Source organism: Drosophila sechellia, chromosome X, assembly GCF_004382195.2.
Source record: "Drosophila sechellia strain sech25 chromosome X, ASM438219v1, whole genome shotgun sequence".
In the NCBI taxonomy this organism is placed as follows: Eukaryota; Metazoa; Arthropoda; class Insecta; order Diptera; family Drosophilidae; genus Drosophila; species Drosophila sechellia.
Window position 1 is genome coordinate 6,034,025 of NC_045954.1, and position 22,242 is coordinate 6,056,266.

General features: G+C 45.2%; 1 protein-coding gene across 4 annotated transcripts; it reads left to right on the plus strand.

Annotated features, from left to right (window-relative positions):
* The first annotated feature begins 529 nt into the window (after positions 1–529).
* Positions 530–22,013, plus strand: LOC6612281 (flocculation protein FLO11). 4 transcript variants are annotated; one of them, XM_032725529.1, is made up of 8 exons: positions 530–776; positions 8,321–8,581; positions 12,754–13,251; positions 14,044–14,193; positions 15,796–18,097; positions 18,160–19,678; positions 19,745–19,811; positions 19,878–22,013. In XM_032725529.1, exons 2-8 carry the CDS (start codon positions 8,420–8,422, stop codon positions 19,932–19,934), a joined length of 4,755 nt encoding a protein of 1,584 aa, XP_032581420.1. In that variant the 5' UTR covers positions 530–776; positions 8,321–8,419; the 3' UTR covers positions 19,935–22,013. The 4 variants fall into 4 exon arrangements, with proteins under 4 accessions (XP_032581420.1, XP_032581422.1, XP_032581421.1 ...); XM_032725531.1 differs by having other exon boundaries at positions 14,065–14,193; XM_032725530.1 differs by lacking the exon at positions 530–776 and having other exon boundaries at positions 8,311–8,581.
* Positions 22,014–22,242: the final 229 nt, after the last annotated feature.

Consider the following 22,242-nt stretch of genomic DNA (forward strand, 5'->3'; position numbering starts at 1 on the left):
AAAAGCTTACGCTGCACTCAGTACGTGAAATGCAGTTGGTCGGGGATTTCCCCTAGTTCCTCAGTCAGTTCCTTTGCATTTCTGTTTTCTGTTCTCTGTTTTCCCTGCACTTCGCCTCGCTGCTTCTTTGCCGGAAGATGGAAAGCCCGAATTTGGTAGAGGCAGAGGGGCAAAAACAGTAGCAGAAGCAATAAACGAAATGTGCAGTCAACAATAGTCCGACTAACGGGTTCGGCTCTCTTGCGAGAGTGTGTTGGTGTCGAAGTACAGTGATACCTCGTCAGAGTCGAAGCCCAGTTATTACCCATTTAACTATAAAACTTAACTTAATGTTTTGATGGCATATAAGCTCCACTGTTCACTTTTTGTGTTTGTGTGTGTGCGTTCCAACATGTTGTTGTTGCATGCTCGTTGTCGCCGCAACACCAAGGCACACCCACACAGACCGTGTGTGTGTGTATACGAACTTACGACTGTAGTTGATGGCCGGGTCGCTGTTCAGTTGAGTGACTGATAAGTTCAGTCGCCGTTCGTTTGGCGCCGAGAACGGTTATCGCGTCCAATCGAATTTGTCCCAAGCTCGTTGCAAATAACCAGGCGAACATTTGCTGGAAACACTAGTCGCGCAATTCGATCGAATAATGTTGCTCTAAATGGTGTTTTATTCAACTGTTGGTGTTTTTTTTTTGTGTGTGGCGTCCAGCAGCCGGCAAGTAAACCAGTTGTGTGGAATTTCATCAACGGATAGCAGACTCCAGAGTCCCCGACTCCGAAAGGTATGCAATGAATTTCGACTGCAGTTGGTGAGCGGCTTTTTAGCTGTTGCTTGTGCATACACATAACTATTCTGCATGTGTGTCCTGCCAACTATATCCTTGTTCCGGCGAATGCTTGTTCAATTATGTAAGGTGGAATTCATGGCTGCAGAGCCATAAAAATCCAAAGAAACCAGCCATTCATTCTGAGGGGCGAGTCCTGGCGAAAATAATAAGTGGGGAATGCAGAGAGCGGCTAGGGTTAAGCTTTATGTAAATATATTCGTTGGGTACTTAAGAGCTATAATAAAGCTCCAAGAGGAAACCTAAAATTAGGGAGTTAAGAACGGATTTCAATACTATTTAGCATATAGACTGGAAATTCTAGAAATAATATTCAAATTTAAGAAAGTAGTGTACTAAGCTATTTTTTTTATTAATTAAATGGAAACTCTTGCGTTTTGGTAATATGTTCGAAATGATTTTCAATTAGTCTGTAATTACGATTACGCTAATGGGTCTATTCATACATACATACATACATACATGTTGTGGCAGTCCCCGATAATTGGCGACCTCAGCGAATAACCCTTAATGCCACCCCCTCTTAACCCACTGTGTATGTGTGTCATTACTTAACACCTACAAGCTGCCGCCAGTCCGCTCGCCATTATACTATTACACCAACAGAACAGAAGTAACAAACGTGGAAATACGAATAAAAATGCGGTGAAAAAAGAAGGGGTCGACGGCTTTGAACTACCCCCAAATGATTTTAACCTCGCTGAAGAACGATAGGCGAGAGACCCATATTAGTCATGCCCAGCCCGACAACCTCAAGCCCCCTTTTTGGTGACCCCAACCGAATGGAACAGAACTAAACTCACACCTACATCTCAGTCATTGTTATTGCATGCTAATTCTGTTCTCTCGTTGCCCCACTCGAATTCTCGTTTCTTTTACATTATTGCTTTTGGCTTTTGCCTTTCAAGAAGTCATTTTCCTGCGACTGCCTGAAAGCGTGCAGTGTGGACGAGGTCTTCTAATCGCATTTGGCACACAGCGAGAAAAACAATGTAGGCCACCGTGCTTAATTATCCTTAAGTCTTATGCACTCAGCTCAACTAGAGCTCAATTCACAAAGCCTTGCCTATAACATTTTTGCTCTATGGTCCTTCGAACCGGATTCAATTTGATCAATATATTTCGGGCAGTGCAATGCTCGCTGATGGTGGTGCCTGGTCAGCATCGTCGGTGCTCCACTTTTGCGGCTAGACAAAGAAAAGTCACCTGTTCTGCCAAACCATCCGCCTGCGGCCCCTTTTGCAGTTGGCCCAAATTCCCGGCGACAAGTTTGAATGAGTCAGCTCAACTTGGTTACAATGCACAATGTATAATGCATAATGAGAGAGAGAGAGAGAGAGAGAGGGAGAGAGCGAAATCTGATTTACTGCCAGCAGCAACGAGGTTTTTCCCCAGTTCCTTCCACTCCATATCATCCTCTGCACTGTCTGTGTCATTGACGCTTATCAAAAGCCACCGATCAAAGGCAGTGTTTTGTTTCCATTTTGCTGTTTCTGCTACTCGCCTCCACCTGTCCCCTTTCAGTTTTCCACCGGCGATAAGCGTTGGAATAGCTCATGGAAACAGCACAGTGAGCTATAAATTGTAAAAGACCTTAATAACACTTTCGTCCTTACAGTTGTTCTACTCTGTGGATGTATAACAAAAAGGAGAAGTTCCATTTTTTAATTGCATTAAAAATGGTTACTATCTCCCCTGCTGTCGCTTGTCTGTCTTCGGTGTCTCTCCATTTTTGGCCAGCCATCTCCTTCCTTTGGTCGGGACATCTTTTGATTCAGTGACCACATCCATTGAACAGTCTCATTGAATTTATCCACATGGGCTTCTCTGAATCTACACTATCCACAAGCCCACAATCCCACTATCCACCACCCAGACCATCAATGACAAACAGTTTAGCTGGAAACGATGAGCAACGAGCAGGCATTAATAACTTTTTTGTCATCATGCTGAAAAAAAACGCCCTTGTTAAGTTTGCATCGTTATGGCTTGAATCTAATTTGGTCCTTCGAGCCGGATATTTAGCAGCTTTCGATGGTTAACTTTATATTATTTGTACTAAAGAGTGTTAATGATAAGAGTAACTAAATTGTTTTCTGTGCAGCCGACACTAAATGGCCGACGCCGTCTTTTGAATGCCAGTTTTGGGGGCTTGCGGTGCCGCCAGACCCACCGCCCCCTTTGGCCCCGCCCCCATCGTTTTTTTGTGGGCCTCTTCTTGGACTATTTATGAGGTCAATGAAATGCTTTTCCCGCCTGCTGAGCGTCTCCCGCCGTTCGCAGTGGGAAATTCTGCCACCGACGACAGCGGCGACGTCGCCCAGCGTCTCCAGTTCCCCCTTCCCTTCCCTTCTCTTCACTCAATCCTCATTTCCCCCGCCACTGGGCCACCCAATGTCATTGGGGGCAATGTGTCTACAGGCTTTTGCCTATTGCCATTGGCCGCAGGCCATGAGCCATTTTCAACCGAAGTTGCCAATTCGCAGAGGGCAAAGCAAAAGAATCGAAACAATAGGAGAAAAAAGCCTTCAAAGGCGAAACCTCAATCCACACGACGGCGGATTAAAAACTTTATCAAAAAGAACAGCACTTTTAAATATTAATTGAGCCTTAGAAAATAATGTACAGGTAGCCTTGTTTTAGTAAAAGGCTTAAGCTTGGCCATCAGAGGCATGGGTTATTAAAATCGAAGTCTTGTTGACTATGTGTGCTATAAAGATTTGCAAATGTTTATTTAATGTTCGGCCAGACAAAGTTTTGTTTTCTTTCTCCAATTTTTCTTTACATCGTTTTGCGAAAGCATCAAAGTTTCGACGAAATGGAGGAATCGGGGATGCAGAGAGTGCTGGTTGTGAAGGGTCTTAAAGAAACGCTTCCTTAAGCTGTTTGGCAGAGTTATGCTGACATCCTTGTCCCCTTTGCCCCCTTTCTCCACCACCACTTTCTGGCGCTGATTCCATCGATTTTCAATGCTATTTTTTTGCCATTTTTGGCAAATTTTGATGATGTTACCCCTTACAAAAAATGCGAAAATTTGCGAAAAAATCAATTTTCCTAAATCCGTCAAAAAATGAAAGGGATAGTTAGCGTTGGTAAATAGCTGCTCAAAACTCACTCACTCAAAGCTCACTCTTTCATTTTTATAATGATTTTTAGCGAAGTTATATTGAAAATTCCAATCGAAAATATCGAGTACTTGCCAAAAGTAGATTTTTCAAATTTCAGTAAAAAAATAGTCCTTACTTTGTCAAAAATTTTGAAAATAATTGTATGAATATGGGAATGCCATACCTCTTTGAACTCGTATTTAAACTTCTAATCGAACTGTGTCAAAATATGAGAATTATATTTTTTAGACATTTTTTGCAAATTTTTGGTAATGTAAAAAGTCCGAAAATTTGCAAAAAAATTTATTTCACAAAGACTGTCCTATAGTTATTAGTATTGTTAGTATTGGTAATCAGGAGTAAAAAGCTGCAATTATTTTAGCTGTGTGACCATTTCTAGCGAAGTTATGATGAAAAAACCCGAAAACCTAAAAGTAAAGTAAAGCGCAGTAAATGCAACATAGTGTTTTGCATATGTGCGGCTAATTGGAACAAATTTAATTTATGTTTAGTTAAATTATGCGAAACTTTGTAACGTAAACATAAAATAAAGCCGCAACATGCACGAAATATTTTTGTTTTTCACTAATAGGGAATTTAATAGAGTGGTTTGTGGACTAACGGACCTCTTTGTTCTTGTCGTTGTAGAAAGTGTTGAAAAATGCTTGCATGTTATTACTGACATTTTTCACATTCGAGTGCAATTTAATAGTGTTTGCTTTAATTATGGTAAACAATCCATCAAAGAGTGCAATTATTTTCGTGTACAATTCCCATTACTGTTCGTGTCAATTATGATTTTGATTAATTTCGTAAAAATGTGTGGAATTATTAATTAACTAGTTTCTGTGTAATTTGCGAGCATAATCCCTTTTGAAAATCAGGCGACTTATTCATGCACATATATCCGCGACCAAGTAGTTGGCCTTAGCTTTTTATCACAACTTGACACTGATGAGTGCACTCATTTGTATTCATTGCCCCTGGATCTATGGGAAAATTACGAAAAATTGCTGCTAAACGTTTTAAATTTAGAATCGCGCCCGCAGAAGGTCAAATGTGGGGGCGGTGGGTGTTGATTCAAGGCCGCTGACAAGTTTATTAAAAACTACGTCAACATTGGAGTGAGAGCGGCTAGTTGTGGGTTCGTGTTGGGAGCCCAAAATGGCTTAATCGGATTGCCAATGCCATGGCTAGCTATCGCCTAAACTTGTAGGCTTAAGCGCACCAAGAGGTAAATCCTTTTCTTCTAATTTTATTTATAATTTAACAATCGTTGGGGTTCCTGGGACAAGGTTTTATAGTAAATTATTTAGGGACTAGACGAGCGGGCACTTTTTTGATTTAAGTCCTTCAAACTTGTGCTTGGACGAGTGTCAAGCAATTCCCATTGCCACTGTACGAAATAAAGTACGTGTGTACGACGTATCCGCACGTCGATGAATAATGCACCGAATTCATTTCGACTCGCAACTCCCCAGTCAATATGCATCCCCTGCAGGACCACTCCCGGTACTTTTTTTTTCACTGCCCCAATAACCAGAACAAACTGCAGAGTAAAAGTTACCATGCCCAAGTTCCGAAAACGAAAAAATAAAAAAAAACTGTATACCAGCCAGCTGCAATAATCATGTTTGCGTCAGGATATGTGTGCGTGTGAGAGTATGTGCGTGTGAATATGTGTGGTTCAAGGATGCTCGAGTTTCATGTCCTATTTCTCGAGTTTTTTTTTTAATATTTCGTACCCAGAAAATCGAGAGAGAAAAGGAAATATTGTCTTTTGTGTATTAAAATGAAAGGTAGCAATTGCTTTTGTGTGTGTCTCGAAAATCAGAAATTAGAGATTGCCAGCAGCCTCAGTTAGTTGAAATCACAAAATATCGGACTCCTCAAAGGATGCATTAACTCTCATTGGCTTTTGGTCGAAGTTTTAACACAATTTCAGCCAGGCAGATGATGAAGTCATGGCATCGGCAAACTTGTGTGCACAAATGTGTTTCTGTTGATATTTACTTTGGTCCTGCGTCATCTGAGTGGCACTATTTTGTTTGATAAAGGAAACAGGATGGCATTGAAATAGCATATTTGCCAAACTCCATGAAACTTGAGGTCTTTATGAGGTTACATTTAGGGTTTTGTTAATCCAAATCTTATGGCTTAGCATAAACTGTGTGCACATGGCAACCCTGTACGTATACTTAATTAAAGTTGTAGGCTTTAACGAATATATATATAGATAGTGTCGCAATCTACAATGGTTAACAACAATAGCGCTGAATATTTAATGGCAAATTTCCGAGAATTACAATATAACATGGCAACCCTGAATCCCCGCGTCTTTAAATATTCATCAATTGTTGATGTTATTATTTGACTTCCGGTTCGCTTGCGGCTGCCAAGCGGTTCAATGAACTGTTGACACGGAATTACCCCCTTTTCTCTGCTCTCTTCTCCTGCCGTCTCCCTCTGTCGCCGCATCCGTCTCGCTCGCTCCCAGTGGCGAATAATTCGCTGGCAATGCAGACACGTATGTATTGCCTCATATATATTTAGTTTGGCTTATTTTTCCAAATGATTCCCCAATGATTGATGGAGCCCAACGCGAGCAACAGTAAAAGCCGAGTGATATGTGATTGCAACCGTTTTGCTGCAGTTGCTCGTGCACTGTGACAAAATGGGGCGTTATCTAAACATAAGTAAACTCTTTGTGCCTTTATGACGTTCAACGAGCAGCTATTTCTGATTTTATTTTTATTTTGAAATAAATCGATTTTATCGATACATCTAGGCTATTACCCAATGTCCACCATTAATGAAAGGCGCATTTAGAAGTTATTAAAAACGGAATTGCGTTTCTTTTCAGTGCATTATTGTTGCTAAAGGCAATTATGAAAAGCCACGCCAAGAGAGAAATCGTGCCAACGCACTATGGGGCATTTGGCCTGTTTTTTTTTGCAAAAATGTGTTTTTCACAAGTATGCAAAATTGAAGTATTTTAGTATTAATACATTGGAAATACGTTAAACTATTATGTTTTAGCCGGCAAAAGTAATTTTAACAGTGTACTGTTATAATAACAGCTGTTAAAGTCGGCTGTTGCGAGCATATACTGCAATACGCGCAAAATTTAGCTTAACTTTCAAAGTGTTAAAATTTTAAAAGAAGATCGTAAAAGAGTAAAATTTGAAATGGATAATCAATATTCAAGTTTGTATTATGTATATATATTAATATATTGTTTATTGTGTGCGTCTATTTCTAACAATTTGTACATTTAGCAAGTGGTGTCAACATGTAGCTGTTAGAAAAAAATTTCAACTTTGAATAGGGCTATAACAATTTGTTCAAATTTGTTCAGTATGTGTTTATATCCATATTGTAGTATGTTCAATTCCTAACTCATATCAGGTAGTCTCTATGTGCGTTTTTTGCGGGTTTTTGAGAAATTTCATTTTTTAGGGAACAACATCTCGATTGCCAATGCTGCCCTGCTGGAAGGGTGGCGCAAGCAAAAGGGTGTTCGTCAAAAGGAAAATTCTTTTTGCACTTTTATTAGTGGGCATTTTTCTGATAGCAAGCTAGACTTTAATGAACGATTAACGAATAGTAATAATAACGAATGTTTTCAGTCAATCTTTTGCGAAATTGGAGAAAATGCAATCGAAAAATATATGAACTTTCGAAAGTTTTTTCAAAGTGGTTAGAAGAACAGCTAGTCCTGAAGGTAAAAGAGAAAAATAAAAAGGAAAGGAAATTAGCTGGATGCTTTGAGTGGCCGAAGACAGCAAGTAGATGAACTCGTATGGGCGCAGAACCACAACGAACGTCTTTTGGGTCAAGCTGCAATGCTAGCTGCACGGAAGCGCGGCCTGCTGGATCTTGCAGACATACTTAAAATTCTTTTTTTGAACCCAGCCAAGGCAAATATAAATAATATCCCATAATATCATAAATAAATATAAAAAGGCGCGTTCGAAAACATAAGCGACTATCTCTTCCACCAGAAGTCATTCAAAATTTGAATTTCAAATGTTAGCTTGCGAATTTGAACCTGACACCGATTCTTCAGACTCTATTGATTGTAAAGACGAAGACGATTATGAATTTGTATACAATATTGAAATTAAAAATTAACTTTAAAAACATAATATTAAAAAAAAAATAAAAATGAAAAATTTGGGCGGAGTTGGGGGCACGCCCACTTTTCCAAAATATTTCTGGGGGCATATGTGTTACAACACATAAAAAAAATTCATCCAAATATCTCCCATAGTTTAGGAGTTATTAATTTTTGTAAAAAAAACAGGCCAAATGCCCCATAGTGCAACGGCCTTCTAATGTGTGTCCCTCCGCTTTTTTTCCTCTCTTCCTTAGCCGGTGCTCCATTTAAAGGATATTCCATGCCGATGCCGTGCTGCTGGCTAAATAAATAGCATCGAGGAGCGGCACTGGGCACTGGCAAACGGTTACGGAATGGATGCGCGCCGGCAGAAACGACTTGGCCCAGCGCCAATTGCATCCTTCGAGAAGTCATTCGAGGACAATGCCACGACAAATGCACAGCAGCACCAGCAGCAGGAGCAACAGCATCACCATCCACATCCCCATCACCATCAGCATCCTGGCCAAGTGTCGGTGAGTCCTTTAGCCTATTTACCAAAAACACCCCATAAGAACATTACAGTAGATGTATGGTCAACATTACTGCATTTATAATGATATATGTGTGCCTTCTTTAAGCGTAATGGTGGTAGCATAAATATGATCTATTCTATTCGTGTTTGGTAGACCCTCTCATCCAGTGACCACCACCGTAACGGCTACCACCTCATGTCGCATGCACATAATGCAGGGCTTAATTAATTAACCAAAACACGAAATCAGCTAAGTCGCTCCTGGGCGCTGTAAGCTTGGCCAAAGCTTTCCGCTCTCCAAAAAATATGGGTGTATAAATGGGGGTGGCAATTGGTGGGTTGGGGAGCTCAAAGGTCGGGGGATGTATGCCGCAATCATGCAAATGGCCACTTAAAAGGCAGCCAGGCAGGGCAAACGCTTGCGGCCAATAAACAAAATGAATCTTAAACGACAAAACAGCAGAAACATCGATTACACTGCGAGAAAAGAGCAAACAACGGAAAAGAAGACTATAACCAGGAGCACGCGTCACAGATCGGTGACTGAGAAACCGTGAGTTTTGCACGTGTTCGAAAATATTGTGACACCCATCCGCCTTGGATGTGAAGTGCTCTAAATAATGTCATTTTGCCAGTGGCTAAAGGGACGAAGGACGACTCCTGATAAGGCAGCGGGCGAGCAAACGGGGTGACAGTGCGGGAAAAGGAAATAGGACAAACACATTTATAGCCAATTTTAGATCTATTACATTAAGTTCTCAGTTCAACTATCTTTTATTGGAACAGCTGAGATGCAGAAAGTTATAAATCCCATCTAAGTTAATATCCCCAGGGAGTTACTTATCATCTGCCCGCTGCTGTATTCCCCATCGCAGTCGCACCCACACATTCGCACACATGGCTAGTTGACTCTTGAAGCTTCGCAGGCGCCACAGCTGAGTCCTCAGAGCTTTCCGGCCGCAGTCTCTCTTCACCGCTCTCCCCTCCCTCTTCCGTTCACTTCCCGAGAAGCTTTCGAAGCGAATTGAAGCGAGAGCGTGAGTGAGAGAGGGAGTGGGGGAGAGTGGTGCAAAGAAATAGAAAAAGCGAAGACGGCGAAGCTTTCGTCGCATTCCCATTCACATTCACCGTTAGCATACTTTTCGGGGCAGTTCGACGCTGGCGCTGCGTGCGTGCGGTCTATCGGTGAACGGTGCTCCTGTGAGAGAGCGGAATAGTGAGGCAGAGAGAGCGCGTGTGTGTGTGTGTGCCAGCCAGACGCCAGACAGAGATAGCACTAGAAGTTAGCTAAAGTGAGCAGCCAAGGAGATAAATCAAAAACGAAAAATAGCAAGCAGTCGCATAAAAAAAAACCAGAGCAGAAATCAGACTTGCTGGCTTTTACCGTTCCACTTTTTTTTTAGTGCAAATTGATGCAAAATTAATAAGGACAACTAATACTCACACTCGCACACGTGGAGAGGACTTTTGGGACCGCGGTGAGTGTGTGTGTGTGTGTGTGTGTGAACAATAAACAGAAAGCAAAGCACGCGGCGCTCTCTTATCCTCTTCCGCCCACCCCCTTGCCAACCACTTTATTCCTCTCTCACTCGCTCTCTGCTCCTTAAGTTGCTTTTTATTTAAATTTTAATTAATTTAATCACACATTTGTGTGACAGCCTCTCTGCTGACTCTTCTCTCTCTCTCCCTGTCTCTCTTTTGTGTAGTCTTCCTGCTCGCCCGGTGCCCTGCTTCTTCCTATTCTTGTGCCTAAAATTATGTTACGATGTGTCCCAAAACACTTGCCCATATTTCCTGCCGTGCCTCCCAAAAAATAAGCAAGAAATATACGGTATTTTCTTTTCTGTACACCACAAAAACAAAAGTCCAACATTTTTGGCAGAGTGGGGACACGGCTTTTTTGGGCTCTCGCAGTTTTGGAAAATATTTGAATGCACGGTGATTTGGGTCTATATGAGGTTATGGAGGTTATAGAGGAGATATGCGGTTATGGGATAAGTAGATTTAGATAAAACCTGAAAATATATAATTCATGAAAATGAGAATGGTCTACGAAGTAAGGGAGATATTTTTCTCTGAAAGTTATAGAAACTCCCAGGCTAATTGATAATTAAAAGTCACGTCTAGGCTATTACAAAACGTTTGTGTGCTTTAAAGCGGTCTGGGGATTTGTGATCATTACGAGCTGCTCAGAGGCTTAGAAAGTCCTAATGGACAGATTTAAGCGTGTTACGGTGCTTCTGAGCGGAGAAACCCCTCCGTTTCTTTGTGGAGAAGGGTGGGGGTTCTTTGCTTTCATGGGCGACATTGTTTGCCCCTATTTCGCTTGCCGCACAGCACGCTGTATGCCTTCAATTTGGGAAACTGTTGTTGCTGCATAGCTGGCAGCGGCAACTTTAAATAATTTTTGTGGCCCCAAGGTCCCGCAGCGACAATAAACGATGCCCGTCCACGATTTCCACCCATTTCCCGCACTCAGGCGCCATGTGTCAATCATACCATCCAGATCCGAAAACCCCCCACCCCTCCGGCAAGTATATATCTCTGCATACATCTATGATATATATGTATATATTATCGTGCATCTGCAGCGCTCTTTAGCATCGTACTCACTTCCACAGTTTGCGTGTGAAAGGATTTCTCCTTGAGCGCATTTAATGCGAGTGTGCAGCATCAGTGGAAAAACTGCAGCGGTGATGGAGCAAGTCTGTTGCTCCAGTAAACTTTGGACCCCGGATTTCCATGCCATCCCCATTGCGAGCTGCTTGAAAACTTAAATCCCGCTAATGGTGTTGGCCAAAGACTTTGGGCCCCAGACAAGAAAGGCGACAAATAAAGTCGCTCGGTAGCTAAAAGTTAATATCTCGTACTTCCGATTTGAAGCTATTTAAAGGAAATTCCGAGATGGGGGTAAAAAGTGACAACCAAGAAGAAAACTACGAACTCAGGGAAGTTATTCCCATTTCCCGCAAGTGCAACACTTTAACATTGTAGGGATATTAAGGATATATAAAATCGTACAAGTAGATTGATAGTTGGTAATCAGTGGCCTGAATGATTCGAGGAACACATATCCATTTGTCACGTGCGTTTATCTTGCTCATTCGTTATAGGGAAAATGGTCAGATGACAATCTGCCTCCTCGAATTCGAGCTCCCGGCATTCCAGGCCAGATGCCAGTGTTTTTGGGTGTTGTCTTGCCCAAAGCGAAACCGAAACCCAATGCAGGACACTTCAGTGCAAGGATAAAACCCAAAAAAGCAAAACCCTTTAATTATGAGGGGCAACCTCTGGCAAACAATTGCGGCCACACGAAGACAAAGCAAATCATCGTTTCGTTTAAAATTCACATGTGACAATGTGCGAGCCAGAATGAAAAGCCAGAATGAATGGTAGGAAAATCCGCAGAGGAAACGCCGCGGGCCAGCTCCACATGTACATACATCTGTATAGAGGAAACTGTGTCAAAAGCGGTTGATTTCAATTTGCGAAATGCAATCCGAGGGGAGATTATAGTGGGTGTTGCCTGTGCTAACCCGCAATCGAAATGACCCAGCAGTTTTCAATTTCACTCCATTTTCCCCTGGGTTTTCCATCATCTAATGCGGCTTCCTTTGACATCGCCGCGGCACACAATTAGATTAGATGTTTGTTTTTCGAATTTTGAATGCAATGCATATGTATGTATGTGTCTACTAAAATTGCATTACTTTACCTGACGGGAAAAGCTTAGAAATCGCTGTGATAAGAGCACATAATATTATCTTCCTTTAAACTTACTAGTATATAGTAATTTCCAAATATATATATACTTAACTTGCATGAATAGTTTTGGGTGCCTGCTTGCACAATTTTGCAACCACAATTTAAACAAAGTTCCTTTTTGCCCAATCTAGTTGCAAAAGCAGCACAAACTTGCCACCAAACTGTGGCCCAAGCTGCACAAACTGTTCCGCAAGTTGCAACTATGTATATTGCAAAACTCACTTTTTGGCAGCTTAAAATGACAGTTTGCACACTTTTGAAACTATATTGCTGGGCAGCTTTTGATGATAATTTTGTGATCCCGCAAAGGATGTGGCACTGTTTTTGCTCCAAAATATTTGCGTAAATTAGGGCTAAAATATTTATGCAATTATGGTATGTACTTATTTATTGTTATATTTTTTTCAGATGATGGAGCAGAGTGTGCGAAATCAGACAACGATGTCGAAGACGACGAATCGCAATAGAACCGCCGGCGGCATAGAAGCACCCAGCATAGCCAATGCATCCGCATCTGCATCCGCATTAGCAAATGCAAGTACAGCCGCCTCCGCATCCGCAGCATCCGCCTCCTCCTCCTCGTCGTCATCGGTTTCATCGGCCACTTGCTCGGCGACGATTGTCCAGTCGAAGCAGAGACCGCCGCCATTGAAAACGGCAACGACAACGGTGACCACCACCTTGGTGAGCAGCAGCGAGGGCGGTCAGCCCATCCCACCCAGCGCCCATGCGGCTGGTGGTGCTGGCGGCGGGGCCGGGGGCGGTGCGAATGCGGGTGGAAGTTATCGCGGAGCCACCACCCTGACCACGCCCTCAACGCCCCGCATCGAGCTGAGTCGCGCCTCCAGTTCGTCGCATCACGAGGAGGACAGCCGGGAGAGCAGTCCGGAAAATGTATTCGAGCAGGTGAGTGAATGGGTAACTCCCAAAGTCGACTCCCAAATGGGGCATAGGGTATGGCATAGGGTATTAAATGTTCTTGTAAAGTGATTACCATATGCCCCATATATGATCCGTGTGGGTTTTGATTTGATGGGGCAAAGCATCATCTCTAATGCTATGTTGTACTTTGCTCTTGTTTGCTTCATTTGGATTTGTTTATCTGTTTTGTCGCTTCTGCCGTTCGAACATCAATCAATCAATATAAATATATATCTTAACCATTCATCGATATGTATATCACCGTCTATATCTGTGTACATCTGTCTCTTTCTCTGTCTGTAACACTCTGTGATGCGCTCGCTACCCCTTGCACACACACGCTCCCCCCAAAAAAAACACACATAACCCCTGACCTATAACACGTATACACATACATATGTACATACATACCAACCCACGAAAAACGCAACCATTCGAAAAACAAAAATCCCAACCGAACCACAAAACGAAACCTGCACACAAATTGGCTGTTGATTTGTTGATTTCGTTTCTGTTTTCTGCCTCCGACTCTTGCCTCCATTTCCTTAAACGCCTTGCATGCTTCTTAACCCCCAACCACATCCTCACCTCACCACACCTCACCTGACCTGACCTATCCTGATCCCCAACGAATAAACCAAATCAAAAAAAAAAATCGAAAAAATCGAAAAACCAAACCAAACAAACTATCGCTCTGACTGCCGACTGACGACTCGATGTGTGTGTGTGTGTGTGTGTGTACTGGCTGGTTTATGTGGTTGAACTAATGCTCTGAAGGTCGGCACTGGCACCCTACAGGAAACGATTGGCCTTGGATTTCGGGAGGAGGGCGCCCTGGAGCTACGCAGCTCCACCGAGGAGCTGTACTTCATGGATCCCGAGCAGAAGAAGGAGGAGCAGGAGCGGATCCAGCAGCAGCAGCAGCAGGTGAGCGGCGGCTAGCAAGAAAGCGATCGATTGCAACATCGATAACAATCGCAATTCACACGATAAGTACACAACAAAATGCGATAACAGCAGCGATCAATTCGATTGCAGCAAACACACGATACGTTACACCAAATCGACTTTTAACCGAGTATTTACACGAGTAAACACGTACCAGTATGTAAGTCATGGTTATGGTATATATGCTCAACTTAAATCCTCTATTGCTAATACTAAAAACATTCGTATGTCTATATGCGATGCCTACCTTTACCCTCTGGAAATGAAATGACGACTCTTTTAAACACATTTGCGTGGAGGAAGTGTGTTGGTTTTTCAAGTTGCTTCGACATTTTCTATTAAACAAGCGGATGCGCTTGACATTGAAGGGGTCGCCAAGGTTCGACGGGGGTCGAAGGGGTCGGCTTGGTTGGGAGCCAGCAACCGCATCGCAAGTTGAATTAATAATGCAAAATTGCATTCGAGTGGCTGGGAAGTGCAGCAGCAGTGGTGCCATCAACGGAAATGGGCAGGCGGATGGACGAGTAAGCACCGAGTGACAGCTGACAAGTGTAACCACCCACCAACAAAAGCCCAAGGACCCCATACCCATGCCCAGCCCATCCGCTCCTCCACTGCAGCCTCAATTTCCCCAGTTGCGATTGTTTGGCAAAAGTTTATTCCTGCACTCGGGCAAAAGTTTGTGGGAATTATTTACCCCCGGTCCAGTTTTTCCCCGGGAGAAATGAGTAACTCTGTCAGCTGGGCGAAAGCCGTCCAACTTATAAATTGCTGGATGAGTTAAAGGTGGGGATGGAGGCGGCGGTGGAATGAGGACTCCCACTAAGTTAATAATATCTTTAATTAGCTTGAGCAATATTAAACTCTGGTAAACTAAAATTCTACCTAATTATGCAGAATGTTATTGAAAAATCTGAAAGTCCGCCACTGCAGAGCATTCCCCAATGGCAACCAAAATGCAATCCCATTTCCATTTCCATTTTGCACTTTCTTCCACTTTCGACTGGAGCTGCATTCCTTTGTGCTCCTCCACCTCTGTTTGCCTCGCCTGATTGGCAGCCCCGGGTAGTGAGTCCAGATTGAAGTGGCGCGATTGACGTGGACTCGAATGGAATCCCATGATTGCCAGCGGACCGCTGTTCGAGTCCATTTCCTCGTTTTAGTGTGTACACTGCGGGAAAATGGTGCAGCCTTCTTGTCTTAAATTGGAAACAATCATTCAGTAAATTGAAATTTGATTAAATAGTTCGAATTTCTATTTCCACATTGCACGATCTCCTTTAGTTTTCTATTTCAAAAGTCACTCCACCTATTTTACTTCCACTTCTCTCCAGTTTAGAGTTCCTCTATAAAATCTTGTCATGTCTTTCAGTTTTTTCACTAATTTGAATCCTAGGACAACTTGGATTTCAAGTAATATCTTGCTCACATCTGCGTTAAAAGTTTGACGAGGTTATGAAACATGAAACATACATATATGTACATACTAGATATTTCATCAAACTAAAATGACATGCTGCCAAAAATATTTGATTTTGTTTATATATTTTTCTCGTCCTCGTTCATCTTTTCTTTTTGCAGGCCAAGCGCTCATCGCCGCACATCTTTAAGTTCGATGACCACCAGAGTTACCTGCAACAGCATCAGCGCAAGGACTCGGCCAGTTCGGAGGTGGCTGCCCTGCTGTGCATCTCGGGTCGCACCAGCCGCATCTCGAGCGTGGGCAGCCAGGGATCGGCGGTGAGTCGCCTCTCGGCGATATCGGGTGTCTCGCGCTCCCCCTCGCCGCATCGCATGCTGCTGGAGACCTCGTTCTGTGGCCCCAAGCCCGTGGAGCTGGCCGGTAGTGGTGGCGCCAGCAACGCCTCCACGGCAGCCAGTTCCGCACATAGTCAGGCGGATGGAATGCCGGGTGCCGGCACTGTGGCCGCAAATGCGGCGCTATTGGAGCAACTGTTGCTGGCCCGTAAACATGATCCCACCCAGGCGGTACTGGCCGAGGGCATAAAGGTGCTGCCACCCGCACCAACAAGTTCCGCAGCCACCACCTCGAGTCGCAGCAGGAGCAGGCAGACCAGCACGCTGGCCAACGGCGAACGGATAGAAAGGGAGCCAAAGGTGAAGCAAACGATTGGCGCCCAACGCAGGAGCACCAAGAGCCCGGGTCAAATGGTTGTGGGCAAGACGGCCAGCGGCACGGAGTACATAAGGATTAATCTCAGGCCGGATCATATGTACAGTGACAAGGGCATTGCCTCCAATGAGCGCGTGGTGGAGGCACCCAATCAACTGGCACCGGTTTATTCCAAGCCCGCCTCGCTGAGCCTGCAGGGTGCACCCATAGAGGAGCATCGCTTGACCCACACAGCGAGTCCCAAGCCGGGTCGACGATTGACCAGTCGTTCCCCTTCACCCGCCACTGGAGCTGGCGGCGGAGCAGGTGGCTCCGTGTCCCGCAAGAGCTCCTTCAGCTCGCTCTTTCGTTTGGGCAAGGACTCACCGGATTCGCCCAGGGAAACGGCTCGTTCGCGTAGCAAAAGCAAAGAACGACCCGCCACGGCATCGGGCGGATTGGGAGGCGGAGGCGGTTCTCAGAATGTGACGCCCAGCAAGCAGAAGTCCGTGCTGGCCATCTTCAAGCCGGGAAAGAGGGGTAGCCAGAGCAGCAAGAGCTCGTCGCCAATAGAGTCCAGTGTTGAGCCAGTGCCACCGCCTCCTCCACCGGCACCGGGATCGGGGTCCACCAATCGCAGTCGGACCCCAGTGGGCTCTCGACCCGGCAGTCGTCTGCGTTACTACGATGAGCCAGTGGAGGGTGTTATCCATATACCGCTGCACACACCGCCCGAGGAACGCGAGGCACGCACTCTGCTGCAAGGCATTCAGCAGCTGACCCATGCGGCGCAGGCCAGCATGGATCCGTCGCCGCTGCCCACCCACCGAGCTCCGCCCGCTTCCGCTCAGCCGGTGGCACCGGGCACGCAGATCACAGCCACCCAATTGGCGGCCGCGGCGGCTGCCTTGCGTCCCGTGGCCCAAAGGAGGGTGGCCCAACGACCGGATTTGGACGCTATACAATCGCTGCCCAGTCAGGAGGATCCGCCAACGGCGCCTGGCGAGGAGCAAATCCTTCAGCAGCCGGAACCGGCCAACTGGAGCCTGGAGGTCCAGCGGCACAGCTCGCAGGACTCGCAGGAGACGACGGCCGAATCGGTGGGCTCGGTGGTTAGTGCCCGGGCAGCTAATCTTGCCCAGCAACGGGAGCAGGCAGCCATGCAGCGACTGCCCTCGGTGGAGAGCACACAGAGCGCCTGCGAGCCGAGATTAGTGCACACGGTGGCCACCGTGAATGTGCCCAATCCTGATTCGGAGGCAGCAGCCAAGGAGCGCCGCCGTCTGCTGTTCGCCACTCGGCTGGGTTCCGGCAGCCAGGAGCAGCTCTTCTCCACCCAGTTCAGTATTTCGAAGACAGAGAGCCAGTCGAGTCAGCTATCCGAGCAAGTGGAGCACTCTGGCTCTGAAACCACGGAGGGATTGCAGCGCCAAGGAACAGTGATTCGGAGAATGGAGACCGGACCACCACCGCCACCGCCAAGGGGCGTCTGCAGTTCGGAGGAGGAGCAGGGCGGAGTCATGTCCGGATCGGTGGTGATGCGTGCAAAGCGCACCAAGTCGCGTCCCAGCTCGGAGGATGAAGCTGCTCCGACGGCAGCGGCTGGCTCAGCCGATGTGCGACACTCGCGTTACTTGGAGAACTTCGATGTGCGCCGCAAGCTGCACGAGAATCTTACGGAGGCGGAAGTGGGTCGATCGGGTGAAATGGCAGGCGGTCAGGTAACCATACCTAGGAAGCCAAAGCGACAGAGTGTCCCAGAATCGAGACGTAAGTGGTGTCCTTAAATCTCTAGGGCTTTAAGATTAATATATTGTTGTTCCTCCTTGTAGGTGAAACCCCTAGCTATAGTTCTGGCACTGTCACGCCCACCACTCCCACACCAACACCAGCCGCTCCAGTGGGCCAATCCAAACAGCCACCGTCATCAGCAACCACTCCCACATCCAAAGGAGTTCCAGTGACCACTACACCCGCCGCCGCTGTTCAAGCTTCCACTTCTTTTACGGGTCCAAACACCACCCGCAGGGATCAGCCCAGCACTTCCTATAAGGAGCCACCAACTGGTACCTCTAGGGAACCTGTAACCACTTCCGTTAGGGAGCCCCCAAGCACTTCTCATCACGATTCTCTGACCAGTGTATCCTACCCGCCACCAGAACGTCGTCACTCGCAGTCAACGGATGAGCACGAGCCCGTGGAATCCTCGGAGAGTGAAAGGGACTCGGACCTAGCCGGTAGCTCCTCGGTGACTACTGCTGTTCCAGCTGGTGGAGAAGCAGGACGACGGCACCACAACTTCCCGCGCAACGTGTGCGTCATCGAAGAGCACGAGAGCACGGGCCTGGTGTCTCAAGAGTCTTTCGAGGACGAGCTGCCCTACATACCGACCACGCTACCCGAGGAGCGGGCCCAGGGTGTTTCTATAATCCCCATGAGAGAACGAGCGAATATGGAGCTGAAGACGTGCCCGGTGGACAGGCCAAGATCCACCACGCCGCTGAATCCTTCGCATCTGGAGGAGTACTGTACGGGAATCATGACACCGCAGGAGGCCACACCAGGTGGTTATCAAGAGACCGATGGAGTAGGAGGTGTTACCACTGGAATTGCAGGCGGAGGAGTGGTGGGAACTCCAGTGCGGGGGGAGAAGCTGAGGATCAGTCTACCACGCAAGGAGTCCATCGGCAAGGAGCGCATCCAGAACTCCAAGTCACCGCGTCGTGTGTCCAACACCAGTGGCAAGTCCTGGTTTGAGTTCGCCGAGGAGGGTCTACGAGCCAATAACAACCTGGAGCGCAAGGACTCCGCCAAGCAATTGCTCCCGGTGGTCACACCACCACCAGCAGCTCCTTCTACCCTGGAGGAACCGAAGCCGAAGGCCTCAACCCAACGAAAGCTCTCCGGTCATTGGATCGATTTTGAGAACATACCCGAGAAGAGGAAACCGGCCAAGAGGATCACCACCCTGCCCAAGGAGACGTTGACGAGCACTGTACCCGCCGCGGCCACCACCAGTTCCTCCTCCGCCTGCGGCAGTGGTCATCGATCCGGCACCGGAGCTGGCCATCATCATCATCACCACCACCATCACCAGCAGGCGTCGAAAACGAATCCGGATGGCGGGGATAAGTTGCACTACAACTACGTAAAGCCGGAGGACTGCCAGTGCGAGTGTCACGAGGCGGAGCGCGGCGAATCCTCGCAAGCAACGGCCGGAGCGGGAGATACCAGTACAGAAACGGGCACTGGAACGGGAACGGGCAGTGAGTCTCTGGCGTCCGTGGAGCTGTTGCAGCAGGGCGAGGACATGTTGCCGCTACTCGAACCCGATACCTCGGCAGAGAGCAGGTAAGCGATCTTGAACGGAAACAGAGTTAAAAACTTGAAGTTACTAACCCACTTCGATCTTTGCAGAATTTACGGGGACGACGAGCAGGCGCCTCTAATGCGTCACAGTGGCAAGGGAGTCACTCAACCCAGGGTATGTTTGTAGTCCAACGATTTCGACTGCCAGGAGAAGTCAACTTATGATCCCTTTCCATTGCAGAGCCAGCAGGAGGAGTTCTCAACTCCTCGCAATCGCAAGATTCCCGACAGGAAGTAAGCAACTCTCTTTTTCGGATCGGTTCTTTCTAGATCTTCAGGGTAGCTAAACCGGTAATCTAACTCTATGTAAGTCGAGTCACTAAACTAAGGGCCAGCGTGTCCTACTGGCCCATATCCTTAATGTACCTCAAGCAGAGTGGTTGTTATGTTATGATCGCTTGACAATGATGCGTATTATATAACTCTCGACTCGATTAGCTAAACACTCTATATGGAATACAGAACGCAAATCAAATAATATGAAAAGGAATATACTTTAAACATACGATTATATGCATACGATACTCGGTACTATATAGCTCATGAATGTATGTACATACATGGTTAGGGTAATTTTTTTGATAGCAACAATTACAACACTCACTCTATGTAGCAATCCTGACGGACGGTCGTTTTCCCTAGAAACTTTTTGCTGGCAATTTTACTATATGTGATCTCGGATAGAGGGTTAGGCATGTGTGGGGTCGGTCGAGGCGAGTTGGACATCCGATCGGATTCTCTAGCTGTAAGTCGGTGTATTTGTGTGTAGTTTGTTAACTAGCTCAGACAAATCCAGGATCTAGAATCCAGAATCCAGAATTTAGAATCGAGAATCCAGAGTCCCTAGACTTAGTCACTAATCTCTATCAATATCGCTGTATGTGTTTGTGTCCGATTCAATCTATAGAGAGATCTATATCTCTCGGTAGCACCATTGCTCCCAATTTCGCCCCATATCTCTAGGAATCTCACAATGAGACACATTGAACGATCTATGAACGAGTTGTAATCGTTTTCAGTTGGTCAAATACAAAAGTTAGCCTGATTCATAGCCTTTAGTTGAGTTCGAAGCGTTAGTTAGTTAGTCAGCCCCGATTTACTGGGTGTGTTGTAAATACATACATAAGTAAAAACTAGATTACAGTATTCGATGAAAATTGATTTTGGCAATTATACCCATTTTTTTGCGGCCCAAAGGAAGGCCGCCAGAAGTTTGTGAACTTTTAAATGGGTTTATTATACATATAGACATATATGAATATTATTATATAGCCAACAAACTGCCAGCACACACACACACACTTGCCATAAGAAAAGTTCCTCCTTTGTTTTTGTTTTGGGGGTAACCGGTTGAGCAAACCACTGTTTGGTGACCCCGCTCGGTTTATGCGCTCAAACATCACGATACGAAAACGATCTATAAATTAGCTTCGAGTCCCCCCGATGGGAAATCCTTTTAAACACTCTCATACGAATAAAAAAGAAACACCCTTTAGCTAGCCTTTGAAATTCCTAAATACTTTATTGAACTTAGCGGACAACGGACATTCATTGAATTGAAGCAAAATCAAGCGAATAAAAACTAACATTAAAGCAACTTAAGAAAACTTATAGGTAAAATATACAATACATAAAGAACATTGAAAATGTGCGAAGAGGGAAGAGAATAAATGGGAGCTTGATTCAAAATACTGTACGAGTTTATCGAACGAATTTCACAGCCCCATGCATTCCCGACAATGAATAATGAGTAATGGAAACCTTTTTTGTATTTTTTTTTAGTAGCAGAAGTGGTGAAGCACAAAATGCACTCGAAACATATACGATATATAGACGTTATGACGAATTCAAGCAAGATCTTAACAAATTGTACAATAATTTCCACAATACGTTTATGTGAGCAAAATATATATTCATATATATACAGATCTAAATGTAAATGCATTTACGCATAAGTTGCGTTCCCCTTTCCGAATCTTATTCTCAATACATTTCAGTCGTTTTCGAATAAGGTTTTTTTTGTATTACTTAGACAAACCACGAAAAAATTGTTGTTACAAATGCATTTACATAACAAAAAGAAGGAGAGTTGAGCGATTAAATAAGCAAAGGAATATGAAGAATTGTTACCAAAATGTATGCATTCATACGAAAAACAAAGTATAACAGATGCAAAAAAAAAAATTAATAAATATATATGTATGCACTTTCATTATTTAACGATTTCATATAGGCGATGAAGATGATTATGCTGAAGAGCAGGCAGAACATTAATTGAAAACTATTCATTAAAGTGACAAAAACATATTTAAACAAACTATGTGTGGTTTTATCTTGGGCCTTGTTTCGGATATCATTGGGGTTTATCGCTTCCCGTCCGCTAGCATGCGACTTGGACATGAGAATTGGACTCTTATCGCAATCTAAGGCTTAAACGGCCCACCGTTGGCAATCGATCATGATTACAGCTATTTAACATGCATACAGGGCTTAGCCGTAAGCCGCTGAGAGATTTAAGGACTTTTGGGCGACTACGTCAAACGCTG